Here is a 19,418-nt window from a genome sequence, read left to right on the forward strand (position 1 = left end):
GTTCTATCAATTCACCTAAGAGGACATGTGGTGAAGCCTAAAGGAATATGGTCTTCAAAATCATGGGTTCAAATCCTAGATCTACTGTTAGTAGCACCATGATCTTGGGAGAGTTAGCTAAACTCTCTTAGCCTCAGTTTTATAATATGTACAGTGGGGATAAAGGTACTTGGTCTGAGAAGTAAATGCAATAGCACATGTAAAGAAATCTGGCCCAGGGCCTGCAAAGAATAGGAGCTCAACGGGTATTCATTCCTCTCCCCGTAAGACAGGGCCCATGTTTTCTCCTTTTCCAAATCTGTCCAAAGTTCTCAACCCCTCCTCCCTTCCCCAGCTCGGCAAATTCAACTAAAGGAGGGTACTCCTTCCTGCCAGCACAGAGCTCTGGGAACAAGTCTTTGCTGAAGTCAACAGAAAGGAAATAGAGCAGTACTCCAGCAGAAGGAATCATCTACACAGACATTCGGAGAGGCACGCCCTTGTCCACACCTCAGCCGTCTGGAGGAGAAAGCGGTTCTGTGTGCTAATCACAAACTTCACAGGACTCGGTGAACTGGACCCCACCATGGTCACTTGGATATTTGTCTCCTCTGTGTTCATTAGGGCTGCAAACTCAGACAGGGCCTTCAAGGCCACAATGGTGTCCTGTTGGGAAAAGAAAAAGATGTGTGCACATAAGGCTATATTAAGGCTGCCAAAGAGTAAATTTCAGTCATGTTTAGGATACCACTGCACACTCATCCACCTTCCTTGGGAGTGGATCTCTCCTCGATTCACCTTTGAATCTGCTTGACCTGGAGTCCAGGGAAGACTCAGAAAACATCCGCTGACTAGAACTGAGCTCCTATTGTACCGGATACCAGAGATGACAAATGGCTAGTGAGACAGGGAACTAATTTATCCCATATGGGTATCAGATACGATGTTTATATCAAAGATGAGAAAAAATTAAAATTAGTAACTTAAACCTTTGATTTAAGTTACTAAACTTTTTAACTGTCATGTAATTTTATGAAGTCATAAAATACAGCAACCACATATATATAGAGAGAGAGATTTAATTTTATAAATAGCTTTACATATATATATATAATTATTTTTATAAAGAAATTTAAAGTGATCATCACTCACCTGGGTAGATGCAAAACCTCCCAAGCTATTTCTCTGCCTGCTTAGCCACCTCATAACCGGGATTCCCTCAGAAATCTGATGCTGCAGGAAGTGTGAGAGCAGTGCATAGGCTGCAACTTCAATATCCAGGGAGCTTGGTTGCCAGGATTCAGGAAGTTTGGACACTGATGACACCCAGAATTGCATGCCTCCTGCGGGAGAAAAGTAGTAATGGTCTGGCCGAATACAGAAAAATTACACTTGATACCATTAAACATTCCTACACTGGTCCAAGTTCTCCTTGAGTAGCATAAAAGTATACATATTTCTATACATGTGTATATTGATACCAAGCAAATATACGTATATTCACACACACACACACACACACACAAACATGTACTTACATGTCACTTCTTAAACTATTAAAACTTATAAAATTTCATCCTTGTCCTTTTACTTATATTTGAGGACATTTTGATAAAAATATTTTCCCAAGAGAAATTCCACATGTTTGGCTCAAGACCAAAAAGCTATAAATTATTATTTTTTTAAACCATACTCTTCCAGACCATCCCAAAATATATTAGGACACATGGGAAAGAACCCTGTTCTGGGAATCTGCCCTTAACCAGCCCTAACGGGAAAGACTCCTTTTTTCATTATCTGAAAGTTGGTGTTATAAGTTCAAAATCCAAGACTCCAAGAAACAATGAGGGACCCTGGCCAGCCTAACAACCTTCCTAGAGATATTCCTGCTAGCCCCCAGATGAACATGCTACGTGGTACCCCTTCCCCATTCTCTCAAATATTACTTTTTTTTTTTTTCAGTACGCGGGCCTCTCACTGCTGTGGCCTCTCCCATTGCGGAGCACAGGCTCCAGACGCACAGGCTCAGCGGCCATGGCTCACGGGCCCAGCTGCTCCGCGGCATGTGGGATCTTCCCAGACCGGGGCACGAACCCATGTCCCCTGCATCGGCAGGCGGACTCTCAAACACTGCGCCACCAGGGAAGCCCTCAAATATTACTATTTAGATGATGACTACACCTCAGTGGAATGTGAAATAACTACCGCTTAGCCAAGCAGAGAAGCAGAAATGTCAAGGACTACTTCAGCCTCGATGCAGTCATCTTCTAGTCCCCAGCACTGAAACAGGTAAGAAGGATGTACTCTAGCTTACTGCTAATAATAACACACTATGTTTTACAGTCTCAGAAGTCTCTAAGCACCTTCCATAATTACCCCTTCTTGAATTAACAGAGCTTTAAATAAACTGACATGACCTAAAATTCATTCTGCCCAACCAGCCCCTCTGCCACACAGAGGCCATTTGGAAAGTAATAACATCTGTACTTTTTGTCCTCTTGTAGCCCATAAGCAGCTGTATGATTAAAAAGTCATACAGCTCACTAACAGCATTTTTTGACATTTGCATTTCTGTTAGCGTTTTAATTCACATTTTCGAACACCTGCCACATGGTAAGCCCTGCACATTATCTCATTTAATCCTCACAGCAACCCTAAAGCAGGTGTTACTCTCATTTTACAGACAGGGAAACTAAAGCTCCTAAAGGTAAGTAACAGAACCAGAATTTGAGCCCAAGTCTCTCCAAAGACCAAGGCCTTAATGAGCACTCAAGGCCACCAAGCCAGAAATGGCATCAGGGTAACTGACACATGGCAGAACATATCTAAAAGAAGGAAAAACCCAAGGCCCCAAGTTCTCTAGAAAACTCTTGGGGAGAGTAGCAGCAGGATGGCCATGTCAACCCTTTCTGATCTTACTTGCATCTCATTTTCATCCCATTCAGAAGATATAAATGTAATCAACTTCGCACCTGGTGTACAGAACTTTCTCACATCATTTACATATTTCATAATGCAGAACGGGTTGCACACATTACCGTCTTGTTCTGCTCTCCAAGTCAGCATATTCAGAGCGTCCTTGGCTTTAGGGCTTCTCACAGATGACAGCGCATAAGTTACAAGAGCCAGGGTGTAATTGTCTGAAATTCCTCTATCGAATTCAGACTCCAAAAAGTTGATAGACTCCTGCACATCACTATTAGGCTGAAAAGAAAAAATGTATATTTTACTATTCAAAATAACCTGTCACCAACATATTTAAATAAAAAGTATTTTCAAACATTCATTCAAAAACAATTTCAGTGTCTATTAAGCACCTGACTTTGTCCTAGGCAGTGGAAATCACCCCTGATCACTGACATTTAATGATCTGCCATGTATTTTAAAAATAACATTGCTTTTCAGGTTCTACAAGCAAATAGGCACCATTCCGTAGAGGGAATAAAAAGAGAAGTGGAGCTTTTGCTAATGTTTCTCCCATTGTCTATCACGAACTAAGATGAGGGCATACAATATAGCCTGAGAAAGATACCTCTCTTATATGACCTCAGGTGCTGAAGCTCTAAATTGAGGGGAAACTATATATTCTCAGCCTTTGGAATGTGGCCACAAATACAAAGCAAAAGACTACTCAAATTCGAGACTTCAAATGTGATGGAATATTGCAAAATCCTTTAAGTTTCCAGACATGTATTTGACCCATCAAGACCTACCTTGCTTGTGATTTTCCACCCATTATTTATTAAAGATTAAATACCTGATACTTTTTATATCCCAGGAGAGAAGTCACAATATAAGCCGTAAGGGTTACTGGACTTTTATTGCCACCTTGAAGCTCGCTGTGGATCACTCTTCCTGGCTCCCAAAATTCACCATTGGATTTTTGATGTCCTTTGAGCCAAGTATATGCTCTGTGTAACACATTCTCATCAATATCTATGTAAGGATCAGCTTCAAGGAAACATCTTAAAACAAAAGCTGACAACCTTGGTGAAAAGGGGGGAAAAATTACATAAAATACACTTTATACAGTCCTCCAAATTACACTGAGCAAGAAAACACCAACAATAACAACAACCCTTTTCCCCCATCAGAAGATTCACCAAAGGGCCAATCACTGAAGAGAGAGCAAAAGGAAGAAAGACGATAAAGAGACAACAAAGTGAACAACTCAGCTGGGCCAGTGGGCACGGTTTCCCCTTGCGTGTGGCTGGGAAATTCCAGGTCAACTCACAAAAGAGCAGAGTTGGTAAAGAACTTGGAAATCATCTAATCCAGCCTCTTGATTTTAAAGGTTGAGAATTCGAAACTCAGAGAGAGTTAAATAAACTGTCCAAGGTTATTCATCTTTGGACTGTTCCAGGTATTTCCCAAGGAAGATCTCATCACACACTTAGCTCAACCCTAAAGCAGCGGATGAAGTATGTTTAGTTCACAATCAAACTGTTGTGCTTTTGAGTAGAAGAAATGGATATTTTCTCTCCTATAGGACAGGAATCAGCAAATTACAGCCTGTAGGCCAAATCTGTCTGCGCCAAACACAGCCCACAGTCTATTTATATGTGCCTCTCCCCACTGCACAGCCCCCAACCTCCACCTAAGAACAGTTTTTAAATGGAGAAAGATAGTGAGGGTGGAGACTTCCCTGGTGGTGCAGTGGTTAAGAATCTGCTTGCCAATGCAAGGGACATGGGTTCGATCCCTGGCCCAGGAAGATCCCACATGCCATGGAGCAACTAAGCCCGTGAGCCACAACTACTGAGCCTGCGCTCTAGAGTCCGTGAGCCACAACTACTGAGCCCATGTGCCACAACTACTGAAGCCCGCATGCCTAGAGCCTGTGCTCCGCAACGAGAAGCCACCGCAATGAGAAGCCTGCGCACCGCAACGAAGAGTAGCCCCAGCTCGTCACAACTAGAGAAAACCTGCGTGCAGCAACGAAGACCCAATGCAGCCAAAAATAAATAAATACATTTATTTTTTTTAAAAAAAGAAAGAAAGCAAGGGTGGAGGGAAAAAGGAAAAATATGCAACAGAGGCTCTATGGGGCCTGCAATGCCTAGCATATTTACTATCTGACCCTTTAAAGAAAAAGTATGTCAATGTCTGCTACAGAACACTAAATACTGAGGTGAAAAGAACATCAAGCAATAAAACACTGAAACCGTTCTATTTATGGATCTACATCCTGACTCGTGCCAAAAGAAAATGTGAAGCAGATCTGTTTCATCCTATAAAATATTTAGTGTGGCAAACATTACTAATATTCAATATGATGCAGTTCTCTTTCACTTTGGGTATGCAGAAGAATTCACTTCCTTGCCCGCTTGAAGTTAGGCATGGCCATGGGGCCAGCTCCGGTCATGGTAAAGTGACAAGAAATCTTATACTGGTCTGAAGCTTCTAACTGCCACTGCTGGATACTCCAGCCTTCTGTCCCCAGGCTGCAGCAAGCCTAGAGGCTCAGGGTGAGTTGGTGGCTGAAACAAAGACTGCAGAGCCCCCTGCTGAGCCACAGTGGAAACGCAGCATGAGCACAACCTTCGTTAATAAACCACTGAGATTTAGAGGGTTGTTACCACGGCACACCTTATCTAACTCTACTGATACAATTAGCCAATCTTTTTCTGAGTGAAAAATGAACTTGAAGATAGTACAAGGAGAGAGTAATCATCCAAAATCAGCCATATGGAGATTTCATTCTGGAGGAAACTCTGGAGGTTCATTACTTAACCTCATCACTGTTTATGCACAAAAAATAACCTTAAAGAAACTACATTGGGGCTTCCCTGGTGGCGCAGTGGTTGAGAATCTGCCTGCCAATGCAGGGGACACGGGTTTGAGCCCTGGTCTGGGAGGATCCCATATGCCACGGTGCAACTAGGCCCGTGAGCCACAACTACTGAGCCTGCGCGTCTGGAGCCTGTGCTCCGCAACAAGAGAGGCCGCGATAGTGAGAAGCCCGCGCACCACGATGAAGAGTGGCCCCCGCTTGCCACAACTGGAGAGAGCCCTCGCACAGAAACGAAGACCCAACACTTCAAAAAAAAAAAAAAAACTACATTGTCTGTATTAATACAAAATTAGTGTTGATTGTGTCCGATTAAAAAAAGACCTATGTCGTGCTTCCCTGGTGGCGCAGTGGTTGAGAGTCCGCCTGCCAATGCAGGGAACACGGGTTCGTGACCCGGTCCCGGAAAATCCCACATGCCACGGAGCGGCTAGGCTCGTGAGCCATGGCCACTGAGCCTGCGCTCCACAACAGGAGAGGCCACAACAGTGAGAGGCCCGCGTACCGCAAAAAAAAAAAAAAAAAAAAAAGACCTATGTCACAATACTCCGTATTTCTAACCAATTTTTCTTACCAGCTGCACCATCATCATAATTTATTGCTGCTTTTCCCACCAAAAAAGAGGAGGATTTATGACTTATCTTTTCTAAATAAAAACATCTGATGTACTAGTGTTTTAAAACCATATTTAAAAAGGAGAATCTTTTAAAGCCAGGCTATGGAAAAAGCAGCCTCCAATCTGATACAGAGACACATCTGTCAATTTCATGGCCATCGTGACCTAGTGAGAGCCCATTCGGTGACATGGATTTGTTCCATTAGCAAAAAACACTTACCAAGTGCTCCCAGAAGGGTCATCATTCCCAAAAGCACTGAAAGAGCCATCTTCCCTCTGATAGAGAAGTTCTCTCTGGTAACCTGAAGACACCAAAATAGACAGATAATCAATGTAATCAAGTTGCAATGAATGGAAGTTTCTAATTATGACTTCATATTGAGGAAACATGGGCAGAGAATGGGAAAGAAGACATGAAATCAACTAACGATGAATATTTTCTATATCATGTGCTGTGGGAGATTAAGAACATCAGGACTTTTCAAGTAGAATGCATAAAATAAGAACTACGATAGCCCCAAATTGGAATAAAGTCAGAAGAATACCGTCACACAGACAACAATTTTATCCATTCAAAAGCAAGTAAATTAAAAAGCAGAGTATTTAACTCTGTAGTGTTAACTACAATGGTTTCAATGCTTAGTCATCTAAAATTGTTTGCTACCTAAGAAAAATAATAGCTACAGTATCATAATTAAAATTTAAAGCTAAAACGAGAAGTAAAAATACTTTCTATTCTTAGACCACCAGCAGAAGGGAGAAAATTGCTAAATAATCTAAGACAGTGGCTCTAGAAGTTTTTGGTCATGACCAACTGAGGTAAACCCCCAAACTGACCGGTCTGCCCAAACGTCAACTCTAAGTTCTCACTAAATAAAAAGAACATGGTGGTGGTAATGAAGTCTCAGTATAGAACTAAATTGGGGAGGGCTTATGGCTCATAGATCTGCTTTAATAAAAGCAGATGTTTCATATTTGCAAATAAATGGTTGCAAATAGAGGCAGATGTTTCATATTTGCAAAGCAATGCACGCAGGTCTCAAAGTCCAGTGACGAAATCATAGGCCAAACACTGAAAGAGTCACCAGACAAGCCCAACAAACCAACTCGCTAAAAATGATATTAGCCATAATTTATCATTAAAAAGTAAGCCTAAGCAGGAGTCAAAAACATTTCCAACTCAAGGCTTTATCAGTAATTCTCTGATAACCAAGAATTCTTCCTGAAAACTACAGGATTCTACTATAGGAGGGGAGGGCACACAGAATGAAACCAGCAGCATGGCCATGTAGTGCTTAGCAACCATAAACACTGGTGAAATGTTGAATTCAATCCCCAATAAACTCTAGTAACAAAAAAAATTTTACTTTATGAATACCACATTTTAGAAGCATCAATAACTATAATTAATTATTCATATTTGACTAACAAAATATGAGCATTAGTCATTTAAAATTCATTAATTTGCTCTTGCCAGGTCCCAAACTTTTCTCATTGAGCCTTTCCACAAGAAACCCCAGCCAGATCTGAGTATCTGATTTAAGCTACAGTAAGACAAAATGCATAAAAAACAAGACACTGTTTCACGGTGATCTTTAAGACCTATGGTAAAAGAGGTGTAAACAGCATTTAAGTGATGAGAGAATTTTCTTAATTTGAAGAAGGGAGCGTTAGGTTATACTCTTTATGTTTAAAACTGAAATATTACAGCATGGTAACTAACCAGCCAACTTTTATCCAACTGTGACTAGGTGTCAGGAACTGCTCAAAGCCATTTTCAGGTATTAACTCAGGTAATTCCACAACTCTATGATGTAGAGGCTATTATTATCCACTTTTTAGAGATGAAGAGACCTGAACTTAGAATATATCATGTGCAAGGTCACACAGCTCATAGGTATTGAAGTAAGGCACTAGCCAAGGTCAATTTGTCTCCAAAGCTGCTGCTTCCTACTAATTCATAGAGCTCTTTCAATGATTAATATACGAAAAGTCCTTCGCACAGTACCTTTTACATTCTCTCAGTAAACAACAGATATCGCTCCGTAACATAGGTGTAGAAAAAGACTTTCTAACCACCAAATTTTTAAGAATTTTTAAGAAAAATTTTAAAGAAATTTTTAAGAAAAAATAACTGACTACAAAAAAATTGTTTCAAACTTTTCCATGGCAAAACACTATAAACAAAGTTGAAAAACAGATGACAAATTAAAGGAAAACATTTGCAACATATAAGATGGATAAATGGCTAATCTTCCTAACATTAATACTATACAAGTCTATGTATATGTTTTTATATATTAATACTATATATCTTCACTATAGATTATATAAAAAATTTTTTTAATTTAGAGGAAAAGATAAAAACTCCTATAGAGAAAAAATGGACAAAAGACAAGTACAGACATTTCACAAAAAACAAAGAGAGAAAGACAGACCTTAAGATAGGAAGAAATGTTCAACTTCATAATAGGTGAAATGCAAAGTAAAACTACATATTGAGATACCATTTCTTACCCATCACTTTAGCAAAGATTCAAAAGCTTGACCATTCATCCTGTTGGGGACACTGTAAGGAAACCAGTACTCATCCATTGCTAGAGGGAATTCCAAATGGTACAACTCCTGTGCAGTAGAATGTCTATACCTTTTGACCCAGTAATCCTACTTCTAAGGATATATCTGAAGATATCCCTCCAACAACACAAAAATATATATGCAGAAGACGATTGATTGCAGCATTATTTGTAATTGCAGAAACACTGGAAACTACCTAAATGCCGCCAAATTGGAGACGGGTTGAATCAACTGTGGTACACGTGTACAACGGAGTACTATGCAGCTGTGGCAAAGAATGAGGACTCTCTCTGAGCTGATGAAGAGCCATTTCCTGAAGATACTGTTAAGTGAAAAAGGCAAAGTCTAAAATAGCACACATAGTGTACTACCTTTTGTGTAAGAAAAAGAGAAAATTAAAAAACATACGTTAATTTCTGCTAACAGAGAAAAAGAAAGAGAGAGGGAGAGAATCTAAACAAGAAAGTAACGCAGAACGTTACCCCCAGAGGGCAGGGAGAAGGGATCTGAGAGGGAACGAGACCCCTTTGCATACACCTTTTAGAATAAGTTTGACTTTTGGAAGCATGTTAATGTTTTACATATTCAAAAAGTAAAACAAACAAGAATGGAAAAAATTAAATGACAGCCACCATTAACACGACCTTAGTTCACTCTAACATGTTTTAGTTAACCATGAAAAAAACACAACATATCATCTCTTCCTTTGTCAGGGCTGGTCAAGGATCACAGAGAAGCAGAGTAATTTTCTAATGTTCACAAAGGAAGTGAGCAAAAGAGGCCAAGACATTCTCCCTCAATTTCCAATTCAGGAGTAAATCTACCAGGTAGCAGAGTTCACCTGTGAACTCGATCTGGTATAGGAGGAGGGGAAGCGAAGCTCCAGGTCCCTCCATCGCTAGAGGACGTGCTTCTGTGGGAAGATGGACCAACCTTAGGTGAGGACCTAGTGCCTCCAAGGCCCTGAATCACATCAACAATGGCAGTTCCAAGTATGAGTTATTGTAAAACCTTCAGAGAGATGAGATCATGGAGATGAGATCAGTGTTTATGGAAATTACCCCTCAGCTGGCTGCCCTCCAAGAGTTGCCATTAATATCAACAATTAGCACAGTTCTTCCACCAGGAGCGGAGAGCCCAGAGGAGGAGGAGGACTTGCAGACAGTCTCCAGGTATGGAGTACGTTTCCTGAGCTGGTTTACATGAAACTGAAAATCCAAACCTCCAGCTCTTCTCCCTGGGCAAAACAGAAGGGAACCTAAACCAAGTAGGTCCCCTGTGAGGCGTCCTTCCTTGTCTTAAGCCAGACCTGCATCATTAGAGAACCCTCGGCTGCTTGTCCTCCAAGTCATCCAGTTCCATAAGAGAAGCAGACAGGGCTTCCCTGGTGGCGCAGTGGTTGAGAGTCCACCTGCCGATGCAGGGGGACACGGGTTCGTGCCCCAGTCCGGGAAGATCCCACATGCCGCGGAGTGGCTGGGCCCGTGAGCCATGGCCGCTGAGCCTGCGCGTCCGGAGCCTGTGCTCCGCAACGGGAGAGGCCACAACAGTGAGAGACCCGCGTACAGCAAAAAAAAAGAGAAGCAGACAGCTAGCTCAGCTATAAGGTTTACTGTTAGTACAATAATTCAGTGTTCCAGGGTAATCACCTAAATTGGAGACTTCATCATGATAGATGAGATGGGCAAAAAGATGTTTTTCTCCAAAAGTTTATGAGGAAATTATAGAGTATGGCCTTCAAGTTCATAGTCTTATGAATAGCTCCTGAGTTACAAAGTAACAACATAATCAGAATTAACAGACACTTCAAAAATTTCATATAATGATTCATGAAATGTTGTTTATAAGGAGACAAGATACATACTTAGTGGGTCGTGAATTTTCTTTCAAATAGCCATGAATGGAAAATATTTACAATTTATCATAATAAAGAGGCAAGTACCACTCATAGAAACGCATAGAAAACTAACATTCTAAACATAATTTGACTTAGTTTACCACAAGTGTCAAAATTGCATACAAATAAATGAAGTAAAATTGGCTGCTTGTGGCTGTATCAATCACTTTCTCTGGTTAAAAGCTGATAAAAATATTCTCTGTACTAAAAGAAGAGTATTTGTCATCAACTTCCTTACTCTCTCTGACATGAAATGGAAAGTGAGAACTTCACCAACATTTTCTTTTTTAGCATGTTCACTATTGCCTCTAGCCATTCTTTTGATGGCCAAATGCAGCATCAGAATTCTGGAAACTACTTTTTTCCTGTTTTTATTCCAATAGAGAAAATATAATGTGTTTTCAACTAAGTTTGGTCTGAGTCTTACTTGAAAAACTGAGCCACATGCACTGCAATCTAAATATTTGAGAAAAACAAGTGGTTTAAATCTCCAATTAACAGGTCTGGGATTTCTAGTCCTTATCAAAAACAGTTTCCATGTTATGGTTCTATTTTTCTTTTTGACAGTGACAAAGACACTTCATTCAATGATGTAGCTATTGTTTTGACCAGAAAAACAATAAGTTAGGTTACTGGGCTCCTGGGCCAAGCATGATTTAAGGAAAACCATGCGCTGTTCATAACTGACATTTAAGTAATATAAATCATGACTTGCGCCAAAGCCACTTTAATTCCTTAAAAAATAAAAACAATTGCAGTATATTTGAAAAAAAAAAACTTTGGAAAATGTGATAGCAAAAGAAAAAACAGAGTCTCTGAAATGAGACACTGATTTCATAATGAAAATCATTACACTGAGAAGTTTTTGTCCACTACTTTGAAATATAATTTAGTTCTGCAATGTGAAAAGATACATTTTGAGGAGCTCACTGGACTGATTCCCATCAGCCATTTCACCAGCTCAAAAGGTAACACGCTGAAACCTCAGGTCACATTTCCTAGCTCATGAAAACGTTCCAGAGCCAAGGAGAAACTTTGGTGTTTAGAAACAACCATGCATCGTGGAAACACCGGAGAGATCTTCTAGACCCAATCTCCACATTAGGACGATCAACCTAAAGCCCAAAGAAGTTAATATTGATAAGAATGCATTCACCCATTCTGCACTTGCTGAGGGGCCCATATGGTGATCCCATGAAGAAGGGATTCAACACAGTCCCCTCTGTCAGGGCACTTACCTTCTAGGGCAGGAGACAGTCAGATAACAGAAAATCAAGAACATTTTAAATAATGTTAAGTGTGATGAAGAATACACAATGGAATAATTTAAGTGAGAGCTGCTAGAAGGTCGGGGAAGGCCACTTTGAGGAAAACACCACCTGGATGATGAGAAGGAACCAGCCCTGGGAAGATCTGGGGGAAGAGCATCCAGAAGGCAGGACAGGTGGAAAGGCCCTCAGCGCCATGGAGCTGAGAGCATGCCAGACGCAGGCTGACAGAGCCCTGAGGGGGCAGCTTCAGGTGAGGTGAAAGATGGGGCCTGGCATTCACTCAGGGCTTTGCAGGCCCAGGCGAGGAACCCACTGGAGAATTTAAGGAAGTGATGTGATTTTGACATTATCAAAAGATCCCTTTTACTATAAAATATGCAGAGCCTGTATTGAAGGAGTATATTGGCAAAGGGTCTATTTAGGAAGCTGCTGGAGTAGCCAGGTCAGCAATGGCAAGTCAGAGTAGATCGATCAGCCTGGGGTGGAGAGAGTGGGGAAATTTCCCACTTGTTTTTAGAGGTAGAACGGACAGAATTTACTTGCTGACTTTAGACCCTATCTCCCTAGTTAGATGCCACTAACCATATTATAGCTGACAGTTACTGGGCATTTACTCTGTGTTAAAACACCTCATGTAGTCTTCAAAACAGCCCTAAGAAGTGGCTACTTATTTACCCATGTCTTATAGGTGGAAAGACGAGGCTGGGGAAACCAGCCCAGAGCAGGAGGCAGGGTTCAGAGCCCAGGCTTCCTGGTCTCCACCGCCGGCGCTGTAACCACGGCTCTGCCGCTCCCCTGGTGGGAATCGCCCACCTCACGGCTGCAGCGCTCTTCATTCTGCCCACAAAGCTTTTCCTGCCCTCTGGCTGCTCTGTGCCTTCGAACAACCAGCAGATGTGATGACGGCTCCCAAGCAGTGCAGGGATGCTTTGAAATTGCATTCTGGCACCTACCTCGCCAGGATGGGCCTGGGGACCAGCGCTCCTTTTAAAGAAAACAGATACTGAGGATTTGGACTGTTCATTTTTTAGGGCATCTACTAACCCAGAGCAAAGTGTCTAGGACAGAAACTCAAATTATTTTTAAGGCATGAATTATTGTTCCTTAAATGGTTCAAACTATAAAATGTATTCTGTCTCTTTAAAGCATTGATATTTGATAAGCCAACATGATAGTTCATAAAGCATATAAAATATGCAATCAATGGCATTTTCTAAAATATTTTACTTTATTTTATTAAAATATCCCAAAGAATGTGTATCAAGTTATAAAGCACCAGTCTAGGTCCTACATACTCCCTACCTGAAACTAGCCAAACTAAGTTTCAAATACAAGTCAGAATCTTGTCTTAAAAAGGTGCTGGCTGAATTAAACTGTGAAAATATTTTTTACTCATCTCTTTAAATATATGGCAATGTGCAAAGATCTCACCTGATTTTAGCGTGGCACACACTGTACCAAACAGAGCCCCTGGTACCACTGCTTAAACTTAATTATAACCAAACTTGGAAAAAGAAGCTCCTGTATTTACATACTTGAAATATGATAACCATACTGATTGTGACCTGTAAGTGAGATATTATGTAAGGTGCTTAGAACACTGCCTGCCACACAGTAAGCATCAACCGATGTTATCTGTTGTTATTAGCAACTTGTAGACACAGAGCCTGGTGTCTGCAAACAGTATCAGCCTCTCCAGGAGCCAGGGCAGAGTCCTCACCGGTGTGGTGTTTCCCGAGTGGCCAGCAGGGGCCCCCATACACACCCTTCTCTCCTAACCCCCCCAACTACTTGAAATGTTAAATGTGCTGAGAAGGTCCCCACCACAGGAAGCCTCGTGTGTTTACCAGTGGACTTTCTCCACTGAACAGGGACTTCCCTGGGAGGAAAGGCCTGACTTGCTGCTTCCTCAGCACTGGAACTGACCCTGGCCCTAAGAGATGCTCTAGAAATGTGGAATGAATACTCATTCCTTCACATCTTTAAGTGGCTTTAAATTTCCAATCCCTTATGAAAATACAAACCCCTCCAGGAACAAAATCCTTAACAAACATCTTAGCAGCCATCAGTGAGCCCTGAGCTGAGGACGAGTGGCGGCAGCGTCCCACTGCTCACACTTCTAGCACATTCCACACCATCTAGTGCCACAAGCACAGAGCAAAGACAAAAATCTGTCTATTTTGAAATACGGTCTAGAGTCAACTCTGACCGAAAATGAAAAAAGAAAAGAATAAATGTATTTTTACAAAGAAAAGTATGTTTCTAAAATGCTTACCTTGCCTCATAAATGAAAGGGCTTTTTCTTTTAAATTCTCAGTCAGTTGTTTCTTTTTAGTCAGGTAATCCAAAACATAAATATTTGGAGCAAAATTTATCATGTTCTGTTCGCCACAGCCATAAGGCATTCGAATCAGTGAGGCTAAGCCACTGATGGAAGAACCAAGAATATCTCCTGAAAGCACAAGATATTCATTACATTCAGCAAATCCTCAGCAACTGTACCTCCTGGTGACACTGAGGGCAGAAAGCATCTGACACTGAAGCAATATTACTGTTCCACTGCGTGGAACATAGTATTCATAGAAACTTTACATCAAGCTTTTAGGAAGACTGGTCAGATAAATGACAATACCGTGGTACTGAACTTGTAGATTATGTGACAAATTAGGAGACTCTTAGCTCAAAGATACAGTACATATAAGCAAAAAGCAAGTTTAAAATAAAATTTCTGAACAAAAATGTCAGGAATTGCATTAGGAAACCATCATTCTTACATGGGAAAGAAATGTTTTATTATTAATATTCTTCACATAAATAGAACTTTATTTTGATTTCCTTACTAATACACTACAAATGCTTGAGAAATGATGTTTTTCAGGGCAGGGTTGTGGTATTTTTCAATGTGCTCTATTTATCAACAACAAAGTAGAACTAACAAGCATAAGCGTTTCGATAAATCTCAGGATCAAAAGGATTAAAAATATTCTTCAAAGTTAGCAATATAAAGTTAAACAAAACACACGCTTACCCACCTTCCTCTAACCACAGTCTAACACCATCACTCAAGAAAATAAGTAAGAATTTAGAAATGTAAAGGCTGAGTTCTAATTCTGACCTCATTACGGTTGAACTGTATAGAGAAGAATATTCATCAATGTGGTTTATTTTAGAAACTTACACCATTCCAAGTCCAAATACCTAGTAAAAATCTGCTCCAAAAAAAATGAATCCAAAAAATAGAGGAAGATCTTCAGGTGGGTAGGCTGCAGCCATGCTAGCGTACGATGTCTCAAACTTTAGATATTAACACAGAGAAATAAATACCACTGCAGGTTATGTTTTTTTATTTTTATTACTACTGCAGGTTATGTTTTTAATATTCAAAGTGAACATAAACTTAGACTCTCAAAATCCACAGAAGCAAGCTAATATTCACACATCTGGGCTACCAAATAGGTTTTTTTTAATATATAAATACCATATAAAAATAACACCTGAAAAACCATTATTTAAATCAAGCTTCAAAATTAAACCTCAGAGCACTTCAATAACAATAGCAGACTCATTCCAACATAAGGAGAGATGGTACACACTCCAACTTCAAGGCTTCTTCCCTCCGTGTGTGTGCGTGTGTGTGTGCGTGTGTACCACATCATCTCCCAGCATCCTGCCACTGTGGGAGGTTCTTAGGCAGAATGTATTCCCCTAAATAGAAAGCTTATTTAATTCTTTTTAAGAATTATATCTAAGTCTCCCAAAAAAGTCTTCTCTAGAGGAACTGGTTGTTTGAGGTTATAATAAAAAGCATGACACTTGCAGGGGAGATTTAAAAGAACCTCTGAAAAAGTGCCTTAGGTCCTGACACCTCAAAGATCTAAACTATTGGGTTGGCCAGAAAGTTTCGTTAACATCTTACGGAAAAACCCTAACGAACCTTTTGGCCAACCCGATATTTAGATGTCATTCATCTAAATATTTCTTTCAGTTATTTGCAAAGCACAACCACATAAATAAACCATTTGTGTGGCAGCTCTGTCTAATAGTTGAAAGGACTTTGGGGTTACCAGAAGGTAACTAGGAGAGGGTGACGAAGTCAGTGGGTAGCTTCAAACTGTAAAGGGTACTTGTGTCTGCACAGGGAACTGCTAGAGGCGGTGGTCCTCAACCTCTGGTTACCAGAAGCACTCGTGGAACCTTTTCAAATCATACATGCCCTAGCCACAGCCCAGGAGATTCTGACTGAATAGCTCGAGAGTGGATCCCAGATATTTGTGTATTTCCAAAGCTCCGCAGAAGGGATATTCACCAGTGGTCGAGAGCCACAGAGGCAGAACAACCATACGATGGTGTGGTCTGGCTACTCAAAAGAGTGGTCTGCACACCAGAAGCATCACCTGGGAGCTTGTTAGAAATGCAGAATCCAAGGCCCCACCCCAGGCCTACCAAGCCAGAATCTGCCTTCACACAAGCTCCCCAGGTGATTCACAGGCACCTTGAAGACTGAGAAGAACTGGTCCAGGACATACATCTTACCTGCCTTCCTACTGTAATCAGGGGTTGGCACCAACTAAACACTTTTTGCAACTTCTTCTCATTAGGATTAAATAAGAAAATACACCTAAATAAGGACCTCCTTATAGCACAGGGAACTATATTCAATATCTTGTAATACACTAGAAACTATTTTGTAATAAACTACTCTTTTTCAGAAAAGAATCTGAAAGAGAATATATATACATATATGTATAACTGGATCACTTTGCTGTATACCTGAAACAATGTAAATCAACTATACTTCAATTTTAAAAAGTAATTAAAAAAAGAAAATATCCCTACAAATAAATGAAAAATATATAGTATCATATACAAATAAACCAGTCACGATGGTGATATAATCTGTTCTTACCAATTGCAGTGACCTGAACTCTCTCACTACCGCTCACTATATGAGGAGGAAAGGAGAAACTCAAAGTTTTCAGGGTAGTTCGTAGCTTGCTGTCGGTCAAGTCTAATAAGATGGATTGTGAATAGGATTTTTCTATTCCTTCAGCCTGTTGATAAAAAGGAACACAATTAACATGGTCCCTACTCATCTGTTTACAGAGAACTATATGCAGATAATAAGTCAATCATCTGGCCTGTATATGGTTAGGTAAGTACCTACAGTGTCTTGATTATTGCTTCAAATCTGTGAACAACTGTTTCCTTTCTAGTTAAATTAGTCAAAACATTTCATAGAATGGCAATGGAAATGATAGAGGAGAAGATGAAAAGGTGATGAGAAACCCTCTGAGGTAGGTCCTTTTGTATCCAAAGACAGAGGTTAAGTACCTTGTGCAAAGGCACCCTTGACAAAGGTGGGATGAAACCCAGAGCTGTCTTACTCCAGAACACAAGTGCTTATCTACTGTGCTGAGTTGTCTTTTGGTGCGTACTGTCTTCTCTGAAAAAACCTACAAAACCTCTTCTACCTGTACTGAGGAATTCCAAAATTCAAAATCTACCTATCAACTTGGCATGATTTAATAGGATCCCAATGTCACACAGACTGTAAATGTAACCTGCCTTATAGTCGTACTATAAATTTAAAGAAGACGTTGGCAATTACCTTTCAAGACATACGTGATACGTTTTTACATTCAGATGAGAAAACCATTAGGCATCACCAGGAGGGTGGAGGAGATGACCTGCTCAGTCTTGAAAACAAATTTAACCAAGAGAAAAACCACCTTCTGTTTCCTTTTCAATTATATATTTCCATTCTATTTATTTAGACTTCAAGTATTTACCTTCACTAAAATCCTCTGGGTGACAGCATCGGAAGCAGCAGGTGAAACAGCTGTGACTGTGATGGGCATTTCCCCCAGATGTGTTGGCCTGACCGGGAAAACAACAGTTGCCCCATCCTCACTGGGAACCAGAACTGTCTGCTGGTGTCCTGTGGCATTTATTTCATTCGAAGCCATTAGAATATCAAACGCGTCACTTTTCTCAATGATTACCTTAACCTGGAAGAAAAAATCATCAGAGGTTTTGTATAATAAATTGCTCCCCAGTAAAATGTTGCTCTAAGTGCAGATAAATCTATGAGGCCTGAAACTAGAGAAAAATAAGACAGAAGCGTTCAGCCAAGGAGAGGGTGAAAGGGTGTCTGGAAAACCCCAGTTTCTTTCCTATGCTTCTCCATCTACCTCAAGACATGTGGGGAAACGGCATTCTTCAGTCCCATTTCTAACATTAAACTCCCACTAACATTAAATTCTCTCATGTTTCGAAGGCTGAGTGGTAAGGGTGTACCCAAAAAGGTTATTTCATGTCATGGTACTGCCACCAGCCTGACTCATCTATGTCATCCTGGGACACTAGTCCCATCAGAAAAGCCTGAGGCAAACAGGATGAAATGTGATTACATTCATTGAGAGTCTCTGCTAAAATTATTCCAAGAAAAGTATGACTCAGACATTAGTCCTGAAACACATGTCGGGTGTAAGCTTTCATAAAATATGTCCAAGTTGCCAGGCTCATCAAGAATCACATTTCTCTGGGTCTTAGATTTTATGAACTATTTTCTCATCTGTTTCTCAAAATATTGCCTACCTGACAGATGAGTAAACTGCAATTAAGTTATTTGCTGGTAAGTGGAGGACCTGGACATTGAATGTGGGCCTCCTGACTTTTGCTCTTTGCACTGGACCATGTTGAGAAGATTGAAAAGTAAAATGAGAAAATAAGAAACAGTTTACTCTCTAGACATAGTGCTTAAAGAGATTATGGCATTTGCAGGTAATAAGGTTAATTACAATCCCTCCCTACTCCAGGAGGAAAAATCATTTCGTTAACACTACTGCAGGCACAGTACAAACAGTGGGCCTACCCCCTGCCTTACAGGGAACTGACTTGGCTAAGGAGACACCGGGCCATGACTCAAAAGACAAAGCCTTGAAAACAGAATATAAACACAGGGACAACATGCACAACAGCATGGGTGAGATTCCTCATGAAAGACACCTTAGTTTCAAACCGGGTCTTGAAAGGAATAAATTCTTGCCACCTGCAGTGGGCACAGAACAGCAGTGAGAAGCTGCAACACATTCTAGATGTGGGAGGAGAGCAGGGGAAAAATGCAGGGGGGGGTGGGGGGGCAGGAAAGAGAAAGACATGCCACAGAGATGAAGCTGCATGACTAAAGCAGAGAACCCGTGCTAGAAATTAAGGCAAGGATGCTTGGACATGCTAGCAATATCCTTCGACCTTAACAAGCAGAAGAAATTGTGGGCAAAGTATGGC

The 19,418-nt window shown here is 40.7% G+C and overlaps 1 protein-coding gene across 3 annotated transcripts in view; it reads right to left on the bottom strand.

Annotated features, from left to right (window-relative positions):
• Positions 1–19,418, bottom strand: part of CD109 (CD109 molecule) — a gene marked incomplete at its 5' end in the record, with an annotated part of 117,048 nt that overhangs the window by 12,452 nt on the left and 85,178 nt on the right. For 2 of the 3 annotated variants that reach the window (XM_079716527.1, XM_079716525.1), the window contains 8 exons: positions 490–645; positions 1,132–1,322; positions 3,018–3,183; positions 3,737–3,965; positions 6,607–6,688; positions 14,407–14,583; positions 17,038–17,182; positions 17,921–18,139. In XM_079716527.1, the coding sequence (XP_079572653.1) occupies positions 490–645; positions 1,132–1,322; positions 3,018–3,183; positions 3,737–3,965; positions 6,607–6,688; positions 14,407–14,583; positions 17,038–17,182; positions 17,921–18,139 (1,365 nt within the window). The remainder of the gene's footprint in view (positions 1–489; positions 646–1,131; positions 1,323–3,017; positions 3,184–3,736; positions 3,966–6,606; positions 6,689–14,406; positions 14,584–17,037; positions 17,183–17,920; positions 18,140–19,418) is intronic. The other variant, XM_079716526.1, reaches the window with a different exon arrangement.

The sequence above is a fragment of the Hyperoodon ampullatus genome (genome assembly GCF_949752795.1).
Source record: "Hyperoodon ampullatus genome assembly, chromosome: 12".
In the NCBI taxonomy this organism is placed as follows: Eukaryota; Metazoa; Chordata; class Mammalia; order Artiodactyla; family Ziphiidae; genus Hyperoodon; species Hyperoodon ampullatus.